General features: G+C 37.7%; 1 protein-coding gene across 4 annotated transcripts in view; it reads right to left on the bottom strand.

Annotated features, from left to right (window-relative positions):
• LRRFIP2 (LRR binding FLII interacting protein 2) overlaps positions 1–12,788 on the bottom strand; it is an 85,595-nt gene that overhangs the window by 25,564 nt on the left and 47,243 nt on the right. For 2 of the 4 annotated variants that reach the window (XM_019538159.1, XM_019538174.1), the window contains exons 4-5: positions 3,293–3,337; positions 2,430–2,543 (exon numbers count right to left, since the gene is read on the bottom strand). In XM_019538159.1, coding sequence (XP_019393704.1) covers positions 2,430–2,543; positions 3,293–3,337 — 159 coding nt within the window. Of the gene's footprint in view, positions 1–1,870; positions 1,943–2,429; positions 2,544–3,292; positions 3,338–8,566; positions 8,658–10,676; positions 10,766–12,788 lie in introns of all 4 variants that reach the window. The other 2 variants (XM_019538181.1, XM_019538167.1) reach the window with 2 other exon arrangements.

The raw sequence follows: 12,788 nt of genomic DNA on the forward strand, positions 1-12,788 counted from the left end.
CTTTCTTAAGAAGAATCTTACGGGTGTTCCAAAAAGTTAGTTTTGACAGCCTAAATTTGACTTCTTATAATTTCATCTACATTATTGTGACCCTGCTTTCAGAAGCTGGACACCTGGACTGAGGAAATGACTTAGCATGATACTTTTTTTTTTTTTTGATGGGGGTAGTGGGGTAGAGGAAGAGGTCTCCAGAAAGCCATACAGAATTAGAACAAAAGAGTCAGAAATCAGAAATCTGCAATAGAAGTTTATGGCTAAACAAAGGGCTGCACACTGGCTCTTGCACACTGGCTCTTCTTCTATTTATCACTCTTACTTTTGTTGCAAGTAAAGCATCCTTTTGCCCACTCTTCCCCCACCAAAATATAGAATACCTTCCAGGGTAATGTCATTAATATCTAAAGACGGAGATACATATTTACTGTGCAGTAAATATGAGAAATAAAAGTTACAGGTAAAAAAATATTTTTTCTTGCATTGCAGTTCTCTGGATAGTTGCAAATAGTAACTAGATAGAAGACTAGGACATAGATGAAGGCAACATAAACAGTCTAAAAGGAATTCTTAATTTTGGTTCTTAGATAATAAATTAGTAAAATAAAAGAATAATACAAAATAGTAAAACTAAAAGTAATACATTTTCTAAATCAGATCTCAGGCAAGTACTAGTTCTACAAGTTAAATTTCAACTTCTGGCTAAATGACAAGCATGAAATTATTATTACACAGAAATAAATCATTGCTAATGAAATATAACTTCACTTATGAGACGCACACATGCATAAAGTAGTTCATATTTATTAGTGTTAGGCTTATTTAAAAAATATCAGGTTGCAAGCGTTAAATGGTGAACGTCTGAATATACAAAATGTTTTGATAACTTGGAGTAAATGGCAAATTTCTAAATAGTTATAGTTACAAAACTTAATAATGCTGTATTTTTAATTTAATCTGTAGTTAGTATAGTCACTATAGGATTTCTGATTTGCGTATATAGTAACATGAATTCTTCAATATCTTTCAGATCAGCATCCCAATAGGGGAAGTCATTAAAATGCATAAAGGATTCTATAGTCTACTAAAGTGTTTGAACTATTCTGAAAAGCCCATTAATGTACTTTTATCAACGGGAAAAAAATAAACACACATCATCATAGTTTCAGACCATCAGTTTTTATCTACGTGTACTTAGTTATTCACTGAAGGAGAGATGGTCTAGAGTAGAATAATGTACAGCTCAAATCCAAAATTCCTCTCTACTAGAACATATTACATATTTTCTACCTAGTTCCTAACGTAGATAAGCAAAAAACGAAATCCATGTTAAATGTGAATTAAGCAAGACCAGAATTCTATGCAATTGTAAGGGTCTCTTCAGTGCTTGCATATGTTTTTCTTTTCTAAGAATGAAACAAATCTGAATACAAAAAACAAAAGAAAAGAATATTCTGAAAAACATTTTAGGTTGGAAGTTCTGTTGAAGTTCTTGACACTTTCTCTGGTTAAATTGTGTCAGAACTATATGTCATTTCTTTTTCTCATAAACTACATGAAATTTTAATGTGCAGTAAATATTAAAAAAACATGCTAAATTGTTCCAGTAAGGCAAAATTTGCACCGAGAATTCTTGACAAAAATGGAAATGCTTAATGTTATTTGAATGCAGGATTAATAAATATTTTAGGAAATACAGGGAAATTGTAATTTTTACATGTCCAAAATAAAATAAATCTGAACTGCAGATTAGCCACATGCTTCATGGAGAAACAAAAAAAAATCTAGTTAATAAAGCAGTTAGTGAAATTGGTAAAAGTCTCCATGACCCACATATACTCATACAGAAATGCATGCTTGGGATAAGCCCTGATACCTTTAGTTCCTTAAGTCCCTGCATGTATCTCCCCTCTACATCGTGTATCTGGTCCTTAAGATCATAGATCTCCTGCAGGACATAGGAATGAACCATTGTATAAAAATAAGAGAAAATAGTTTATAGTTGAAAAATATGTGAACAAAAAGGAAATAAGCGTTGCATAGGTTTCAGTTAAATGCAAAAAATTGCAAAACAAAATACAATTAACTCACAGAAACTGAAGATGACCTGCAAGCATATGAATTTTTTACTACATTGTTATGCAACCACTATCTGAAAATCAGTAGTATTAAAACAGGTCAGCCCCAATCCTTACATTTAGCCAACTACTTAAAATTTCTTAAAAATAAGCTCATCAGTTCCACAACTTTACATATGAATAATATCATATGAAATACTAAAGCGTATAAACCTTCCTTCATAAAAGTGACAGGACAAGGGTGTCGCTTTTTGTTTTCCTGTGGCAAATAACGGCTTTTCTGCTAGCCATATTAATCATATTTCCCTCCCTCCCCCCACAGAGTTTTATTCCTCATTCTCAAATAATGCTATTTACCCTCAATTCAGTTAATGAGACATCGGGATCAACCAAACTGCTGGTATCCCCGCTCCCTCGTCTGGATGAGTTTCCGCTCAGGGGAGCTGCGCTTGCTGAATTTCGAGATGCCGGCTTAAAAGGAAGAAAAAAAGTTAACAATACCAGAAACTGTACTGGTGATATCTTCTGGGGTGGTTACCTCCCACCTTGAGATGCGTTTTTAAAATCAAATTAGTTGTCAACAAAACAATACCAAATGCTCTGGATTTAAAATCATAGTTTTTTTTCTCACCTTAAACTGGAGTCATATACCATATATTTTAAGATGATTAATTTCCAAAATCCAGTTTACATATTTGTAGATCAATCCATTTACTTACTATGATATACAAATACAAAAATATGTTGAAGTGCTGTGACATTAAAGAGAAAACCCAGAGTAACTCAATTCTCAATTTCAACTTTATTTACTATTTTTCACTCAAATCTCTCTCACTAGCAGACAAAGTGCTGAAGCATACTTAAAAGATTCTGTGCAATTCTAGTAACAGTGATCACTTTTCATAATGGGAGTAATACCCGCAGAAGCATCTGAAATCAGTTTTTATAGTTCTGCCTCCCAAACAAACAAAGCAGGACAAGTTTTATAAAAAAAAAATCATTCTTATTAGAAAAAGCTTTTCCCATAGGAATTAAGGGACTGAAAGAGGAACTGCAAAGATCTATCTAGAGTGTCATTTTGCAATCACAGATTTTAAACTATTGGGGTACAAAACACTTCAGTAAAAGCCTACAGCAGTCTAATATTGGGAAATCATTCAGAAATTACTAATAACTGAAGGAAGCTGATTTTTAATCTAAAAAAAAATGAAAAACTTTACCCTTGTATAAATTTCCGAATACTGTTTGTCACACTTTTCTTCCAGCTGCAAGACAAAAAAAAAGTTACAATGATACATTTTGTGGATCTAATTCTGTGAATAAACACCCTCCTCTATTTAACCAAATAAGAAGTAATTTATATAATTACAAAAAAAGTTATAAACAATCCTTTAGGAAGCAATTCCCAAGCAGAAAAATTCAACTGCTGAACCAAAAATATTTATTTTAACTGAATAATTTTCTAATAATTCATGCTCACAAAACAAGCAAACAAACAAAATTTTCAAAACTTTGGTAATTGTGACATCAGATGGAACTACAAATAACCTGTTACCTAACTAGACTTGCACAGGTAAAATCAATTTAAATTTTAGTTACTAGGAAAAATGTCCAAATCATAACCCAACGTAACGATTTCATAAAGTGGACAGTAACATTAAAAAAAGGAAGATTAAACCAGATCATGATCAGAGAATACTAATTATTATTTACTTCCTGTTAAATTGTTTGAGTGTATATTGTACCTTACTGAAGCATCAGCAAGAACACGCAAGTCTTGCCCTGAGGGTACCATTGTTATACAGACAATGAAGAAAGTCTGGCTCTGCCAGACATCCTGCAATTTTATTTCAGTCAATGTTGGTGTTGGTGCACAGAATGGAACAGGATCTAGCTTAGACTTAAAACTGGATGGCCACAGTCTAGCAACAGCATATAAGTGGAAATAAAACAAAGTTACTTTCCAACATAGTAATAGTAGCTGTCCCTACATGCATTCCACTGTGGTTGAACAGCAAAATATATACTGGAAGCTAGAGATTTTGCTAGAAACATGTATTTGTGCTGGGCATGCACCCAACCATTCTTATGCAGTCAGCCAAACATATGCAAGATGATGGAGGACCAAATCATCACTGCTTTTATACCAAATCTCCATATAACTATATCCCAGACAAAAACAGAGGGTGAAAGACCATACAGAAGGCACATACAGAAGATTTATGAAAAAGGGTACGTTACTGAATTCATGTGTTTGTCATTTCAGGGATACCCTATAGGAGACTCCAAGGCAGTATACCAAGTAGATGAGCACTCAGAACCTTGTTGCTGCAGAACTGCAAAAATGACCTTCCAAAGAGATGTGAAAAGCAGATGACTATACTAGAGGGTGATTTGATTCTTCAAATCAGTTATGAACAGAACCTCCCGTTGTTGCCCTGCAACTCTCAGTGAGACTGCCCTTAAGGGAAGCTACTGAGTTTACATGGGCCCTAGCTGATTAAGCTTTAATATTATCAAAGTCAAAGTGTCAGAGAAGGCAAAAGTGCCAGCTACAAACACATGACTTACTTGAAGTGCCTATGTGGAAACTTCATCACCTGTATTTTGACAGCAAAAAAAAGACAATTTAGGGTATCACCTGAAAGATCTGGAGCAAATAAAAGGATATTCTATCATCTAGAGCAGGGGTTTTCAACCTTTTTAAATAAGTTTACCCCAGCTGCACCCTTTTTAATAAGTATATCGGGGGGGGGAGGGGAAGAGCAGCAGCAGTGGGGCACCTGTGCAGCCCTTCTATCGCCCTGCCCCAGCCCTGTTCCTGTGAGGCAGCGCCCCATGGGACTTTTCAAAGTATCCCCAGCTGACAATCCCTGATCCAGAGAATGAAAGACTCTCTCTTTCCCTTTAGCATAGAGATGGTAAGCCATGTTAGTCTGAAGTCAGTTAGAAGGTAAAGGTACCTTAGAGAGACATTAATTCAGAGAGGCATGAGCTTTCATAGGAAACCACTTATTTTGTCAAATGCTAGTCCTATTCAGAGTTTTGACTGGTGCATCACTAAGATAATCAAGCTCCTCTCTTGCGTATTTATGATTTCTGTAATGAACTGTGGACTTCTGACATAACTTATATGGAACAACTGTGAACAAACAAGGAATACTTTAAATTAAACACCATGAACCATTTTTCCATGCAAGGGAGTTCCCCAACGTAGCTCTGACTTTACTGTTCTCGTTGCAGGAGTTGAAATAGAGATTCCCTCTGGATACCATCTTCTATTGTGATTCCACTAATTGAGGCATATGCGATATTAATAGGAACTGAAATTAAAATGTCATGCTTGCCAGAAACAGGCAAGAGTAGAATCATCCTTGACAACAATGAAGAATACAGTTGTCATTTGCATGGCATCTTGTATAGAAAATGAAAGATTGCACAGAAGTCTGAGGATTCCCTTTGAAGCTGATCTAACAAGGGTAATGAGGTCTTGAATCTTCCCTGGATTATAGGATCAATAAAATTGTTCCAATGCACAAGGTAATCAAAACTGATGTCAAAATGGACTTTTCTTTACCACGACAGCAATCAAATTGAGTAGATGCAAAAAGTGACTGAAGGATCCCTCTTATTAACCAAATACCTAAATATGGAAATACTTATTTTGCATATGGACTGCAATCCTAATATCTTGGATTAACACTTAACGTTGTCTCAAAATAAACATCTTTCATACTGAGAACTGCAAAACAATGTATTTGATCTAGTTGAAGGATTAAAATGTGACCATTCTAAATCTGAAGTAAAGAACAAACCTGAGAGACCATTAAGGGTAAACAGAAAACGAACTTATTTATCATTATGTGGGAGGGTACATGTTTTATAGGATACACCTAGAGAGTCGGCTCCTAGATTAAGTAACCGCTCACAAAATCAGCCCTTGAACAAGGGAAGAGGAAAATTGGAAGGCATCAGGAAACATAGTGAATAAGACTGAAGCAGCTTATGGAAAGAATTCCCACAGCCCATTTGTCCATTAAGTCACGCTGTTAAAATGGCAGAGGCATTTAAGACAAAGGAAGATGAGGTCTAGTTCTAGGTAGGTACCCAAGTGTTCTGAGGCTGCCATCAAGACAGGTTAACAGCAGAGGCTGTACAGTCAGAAAGAAAAAAAGCAGCAGAGAAGTCCTTTGCAGTAAATGTGTAAAAAGTTGTGAGGTCTTCCTTCTTATCAGAAGTATACAAATCGCGTAATAATGAAAAATGCACCAGAACCTTTCAGCAAACTGAAGAAGAAATCTAGCTGCATGCTGCCTGGGATACTGCCATCAAATATAAGTCTTGCATTACTGCCTGCTTCAGAGGTCAGCAGCTCAAGAAAACGTTATATTACTACAACAAAAGCTTTAGAAAGCAAAGCAGTGTCAACTTCACCCAACACCATTTACAGAATGAACAATGCTTGCTTTTATTTACAATGGATATGAAATGATATTTGCAGCCTTGGAACAGTTTTTCACTGGATTAAGTTTGTTATAATTAAATCCTAAGTACCGGTTTTGTTTTTTTGTTTTTAATTAAAAGCAGAAGGACATGGAAAAATAACTTTTCTGCCAGAGATGCAGTTATCTTGCATTTTTTGCAAGATGTGCAAACCTTGCTGCTATTGCAAACTTATTGTGACAGTGGCCAATGACACAAGGGAATTAGGAAAGGACACTAGCCTTTTTCCCCCACAGTGTATTAACTGCCTCCCGCAGGTTCCCTTTTCTATTTCCACATCATCTTTCTTCAGTTAGTTAATTTTGAAAACTTAGTCATGAAAAAAAGATCGTGGCAACTAACGAAGCTGCAGGAAACCCTCCTGGAAGCAGCTGCATATTCTGGGGTCTATGGATCCAGGATAAAACGTAGGCTTCAGAAGACTCATAAGGAACATTTTGAGGTTAATTTCCCTAGATTTTTTGGCTCTCACCATACATTTTTGGGGGATGTGCATCTTTTTAAGCATTAAAGGAAAATGCTGTAGCAGCCATTTAAAGGGACATAAGATAGTTTTTAAAACCTGAGTGACATGGTAAAAACCGTTCGAGTGAAGACTAAAACTTGTTAGAAGCAGAAGGTAAAAATAAAAAAGTATTTTGGTGGTGGTAAGGAGTGGCGGGGGGGAGGGGAGGGGAGAGATAAGGGAGGGGCAAGGAACTCTTCCCTCCCCACAAAGTAAAAACTAAGAACACAATTAAAGGAGAAGCTAAGGTAGATGCTAATGCTGGCACTTCATTCAGTGACAGTTGATCTTGCACTGCCCCCAGACCCTTATGACACTGCATGAGAATGGTGAATGGGCAAAGCACAGACTTGATGGACACTCCTGGACGAACTTCTGTAGTCTTTGATGCATGTATACCAAACAGTCAAATGCACATAGTGACAACTTCTTCAGTTCATTTTTGTTACTAGAGCAAGCAGTTACTATGCTGACAAAAACACAAGATTTGTGGAGCAAGAGAGTGGCACTTTTATAAAGCATGTTTTCTTACATACCACCCCTCCCCCCAGTAAAGACAAACACCTTATTTTTGGAAGGGAGAAGGCAGGGTGTGCAGACAGTGGATCACAGCTCTGCCTCAGCTCCAGACCACACTGTCACCACTGCAAGATCCCAGGCCCAGAGCAGTTCCCTGCCCAGCCGCACACCTTGCCAATGTTGTTTTCCATGGAAAACCCAGGCCTGCTCTATCACAAGAGAAGGCTGAGGGGGGACCTGGTGACCGTCTATAAACTCACTAGAGGGGACCAGAAGGCTTTGGGAGAGACCTTGTTTCCCCTAGTGCCCCCTGGCATAACAAGGAATAATGGCCACAAGTTGTTGGAGAGTAGGTTTAGATTAGACATCCGTAAGAACTACTTCACAGGGCAGCTAGGATCTGGAACCAACTTCCAAGGGAAGTGGTGCTGGCTCCTACCCTGGGGTTCTTTAAGAAGAGGCTTGATGCCTATCTGGCTGGAGTCATTTGAGCCCAGTTTTTCTCCTGCCCAGGCAGGGGGTCGGACTTGAAGATCTACAAGGTCCCTTCTGACCCTACTTCTATGATTCTATGACAACTCCACCCCTCCTGGGGTCTCCATGGAAACTAGTTACAGCAATGTGGGCAGGGGCCATTGGGAATTAGAGTCTGGCTGCCAGCTGGATCCACCATTATGCCCACCCCAGCCTTAGAGAGTTAGAGGTTGTGCCATACCATCAGACTCTTTTCTTAACCCTTTTAAAATGAATCTAGCATGCCAAGAAAAAGTTATTTTTATTGGATTAGTATTTTCACATTTTTGTAAAAATATTGTCAGGTTACAAAAACAGCAACAAAATTCTTGCTATTAGGTACATGTCATTAATCATTTTTAAAAGCAGGTGTCTTTCAATTACAGAATTAACAACTATGTTCAAATGTGTCATTCACAGGACCGATTTACACAGAAACGTGCATTACACTCACACTATTTAGATCTGGAATAATTACATCATCCACATCAGAGACAATACTTCCCCTACGGTTGGAACGACTAAAATAATCAGCTGCAGTTTCACTTTGATCAGAAAAATCAGATGACTTCAAAGCCAGATACAGAAGGAAAGAAAGAACAAAGTACAGAATGGAAAACATTAACTGAATGAACACAAAAAGAAACCCTTTCCAAGAGTAAGAGGCAGTTATATTTAAATATAAAGCATGAATGGAACCTCCCCCCACCAAATGCTACTGCAACTCTTTTGGCCTTTTTGCAATTTAATTACGATAACAATAATAAACAGGTTCCTCTTTTTACTGTTGTCAGTATTTTAAATATGCCTACTAAAGATTTTTTGCTTCTAATTCTTTCCCTTTGATTAGTCAATACTTTGCATTTTTAAACTGCAAACAATGTACTTTTTATTCAGATTAATGTAAAATAGGTCTTGCCCCTAACACTGTACCAAGAGAAGTTGGTAATGCCCAACCTGATACAGATTTTTCTTGTTCAAAGCAAGAAAGCATTACTACAGAAGGATAAGCTTTTGCTTCACAACTGAAGGCATCTTTAAACTGAAAAGCAGAAGTTGTGCCTGTCAAAGAAAAGTCATGTATTAAAACAAGATTTATTCAGCCACATTACAATGTTAAAACTGTGGTAATCCAAGTGTAATAGTCATATAAGCTGATGTTAATAACAAGTATAGGGTTTAATAGCCAAGTGTATGTTTATTAATACAACATTCCTTGATCCTGATCATTTAATCTCAAAATAAGTGGCAAACTTATGCAACTTCAGACAATTTTCATAATTTTTAAAAGTAACCATTAGTCCTCTTTTCCTGATAAACATTTCACTGATATAACCCACCCTGATTATTCTGCCTCAGTTACCTCTCTCCATTTTATATTTATGTCCATTTTGCTTCTGTCCCTGGGATCACCCCAATCTCAGCAAGGCATGAGGAACAGGTTAGAAGGAGTGACGGTAGACTGAAAAACCATACCGGTCCTGTCCCCAAAAATATTTCTAGTGGAGGAAATTTCACAGAAATTTTCAACCACTAGAAAAGAATTCCTGTTCATGGCCTGAGAAAGCAGAAGGCTCAGAAACTTGAATATTATCTTTATTTCTCTCTTGTGGTAGTACCTGAAGGCCTGAATCAATGCCTAAATGTACACGTACAATGAAAAAAAATATGCTTCATTCCCAGGATCTTCAGCTGAGTTTCGCACAGCCTAGGCCAAATCTCCCATTTTCAAGCTTTTCCTTCAAACTCAGTCTTCACCCCTCCAGTACTATTATCTGTGTTCAGGCTCCTCACCCAAGTCACAGCCCCCCCACATCCTGGCCCTAAAAGATTATTATTTTGTGTTCAGTTCCTAACCCCAGCAGCATAGCCTAGGGCAACAATTGCAGTGAATGTCCTGGCTCAACCACTGGACCTCGGAAAATTTAGCAACTACATTTTCCAAAGATTTCTAGTACCACATGTGGCCCATGATTCCCACCCCTTCCTCCGGATGTGCTTTTTAACCCAGTGTGGCTGGTATTTCAGAGCAGAGCAATCACAAAACGAACATCCTAATACAAAAGCCACTCTGCGCTGCCACCCCGCCCCCTCCCCTATTGCTACATGAAGGTAACAGACCTTCTCAGAAAAATGGCTAAGGCAGATTTCTGAAAAATTAGTATTTGAGACAACTGAACAGAACCAAAGACAGAGCTTTATAATGCAAAGGGCTGACCACCTTCATAGGTTACTTTACCAGCTCCACCTATATTTATAATCGCTTTATAAACAGACTACTTAAAGGACACAAAATTAATTTCCACACTGTAGATATAAGCATCTTTCCTATTCATTCACAAAGTAAGATTTTTTGCATGCTACAGAACTCTACCTAAGCTGAGCAAGGAATGTAATTAATTCTAAAAATATGAAATTCAAACCAGTACATGTACGAAATTTATAGCCAGTGATCTCTACTTCCCTTCTTTCATAAGCAACCCTTTGTAAGTGTGAAATTGCATGTGTTATTAAAAATAAAAACAAGCAAACAAAGTTAGAAGACCATAAATAGCATCGGACACCGGCATGCAACCCGGCTCACCACACTATCTCTCCGCCCTCGGCTCACATGATGAGAGGATGTGGTACTCTCTAGTTCATCATCTGTAAACTACAAGGATTAAAAATGCAAGTAATTAAAGCTGGTTCACTGCAATTTAACAAATGCCTATATTAAATAAGTAACTTTTGTGACATCAGTGAGTGGGCACAATTCTCTGTATAAATTCAATTTAAAGAAATGAGGTAACTATTAAATTCTAGCAGACAACAAGAACTGAAAATAACATAAAATGAAAGTCATGCTGACATGAAGACAGACAGATAAAGAAAAGAGACCAAATTAGGTGGCAATATTACACACACACACACACACACACACACACACAGTTCACCTATCAAAAAGGCCTCCTATGGTTATGGGCTTTACCACAAGTTATCTTTGTAACAATCATAATGGGATACAAAACAGGTTATTTGTTTACTAGAGAACGGCCCATCAAGAATGATGATGGCGATGAAACGAACTGGGTGGAGAGGAGGGGAGGGGTGAGACTAGCGTGATGCTGTCGCCACCCCACACCGCTGCTGCCTCCAAGAAGCAGACCGGGGGGGATGAGGGACGGCAAGGCCAGCAGTGCTGGCCTCGCTCACCCACCCACTCTGTCCCCTCCATCCCTGTCATGGCCTCGTCTCCGCCATGTGGTCCTCTGTCCCCACTGCTGGCCTCACCTCCCTGCTGTCATTCTCTCCCCCCGCTGCCCCTCGCCCCGCTCCATCCCCACTGTCATTCCTGTCGGGCAATTCAACCCTCACGCAGCACTGGCTGGAGCCACACCCCCCAAGAGCATTATGGACAGACAGACAGACAGCCTAAGCCCTTTTTATATATAGATTTTGTTCTAGACAGTGTTCTCACATCAGCGGTGATTCATGAAGGGAAGGAATGCTTGCTCTCCAAGAGGTACAAATATTTATTTAATTTATTCTGAACTAGAATTGTAGGCCTGGAAGCCTCTAGGATAACTGACAACACCAGAAGGGTCACAAAGCAAATGTAGAGTTACAAGAAGTACATTAGAGTATGAACAAAACTTCCCTTTTGTTCAATATTCACTTAAGGGTAAATTCTTCATTATAAATTCAGGTTAAGAGGCTCTTTGTTAAAGTTTCAGCAGTCCAACCCTTTCATCAAGGGACAATAAAGTAGGAAGATATCCAAGACATTTCAAGTCTGATCTTCATTGCTCTTTTTTGCCTTAGAATGTAAGTTAACAAAAACAAAGCCTTTACAAATTAAATTTTCTACAGATTATGAACCAACAAAAAGGGGAAGTATTCTGATGCTTACTGCCCAATACTTTTAATTTTAGGAGCTTGTTTTGCCTGCAGTCCTCCACTCCCTAATAAACTAAACTGGTTTTTTAAAATCTTTCTAATAAATAGATAAGATAAAGCTAAAATAAATAGAACAGTTTAATATTTATTGGAAATGCACAAAAGGCAGACACACAAATCGTCCACATCATAAAATATTGATATCACCTGTTTTTATTATGCCTATCCAAAACACCATGCAAAACGTTTTTCACAGTAGTTTAGAAAGGGTTTTTTTTCCTAAAATATATTTCACATTGCTGCAACTAAAAATTAGATTTAATTGTTAAAATATTAACAATTAAAATATTTTTATTTAAAAATAAAACCACTTTCCTCCTAATCACCTCTTCTCCAGATAGGTATCGCAAGAAAACTATAATCCTGTGTATATGGACATCTACTGACAATGAAAGTGTGATACCAACAGTTGTACAACTACAATTATATTTATCTTCCATTTTGACCAAGCAATGAACATTATTTCCCATGAGCCTTATTATCTTACAAGCTTGCTGCCCTCAATCATGGAAGACCTTGCTAGCATTAAAATATTTGGAGTTATTAATTATCAGGGATCTGGGTCTTCTGTTTGCTGCACAAAAATGCGGATTTTCTCCTTCAACACAGGAGAAAAATCATGATTATCCCCCTTTAAAGGAGAAAAAGGTGGGTAACAGTGGGTTCTCTTTGCAGGCTGCCACAGTTCCAGCCTGAAAGGGGCTGCAGGGAACAGAAGGAAGGCAATGACAAAGAGG

This window comes from Crocodylus porosus, unplaced genomic scaffold (genome assembly GCF_001723895.1).
Source record: "Crocodylus porosus isolate Cpor-Errol unplaced genomic scaffold, CroPor_comp1, whole genome shotgun sequence".
Taxonomy (NCBI): Eukaryota; Metazoa; Chordata; order Crocodylia; family Crocodylidae; genus Crocodylus; species Crocodylus porosus.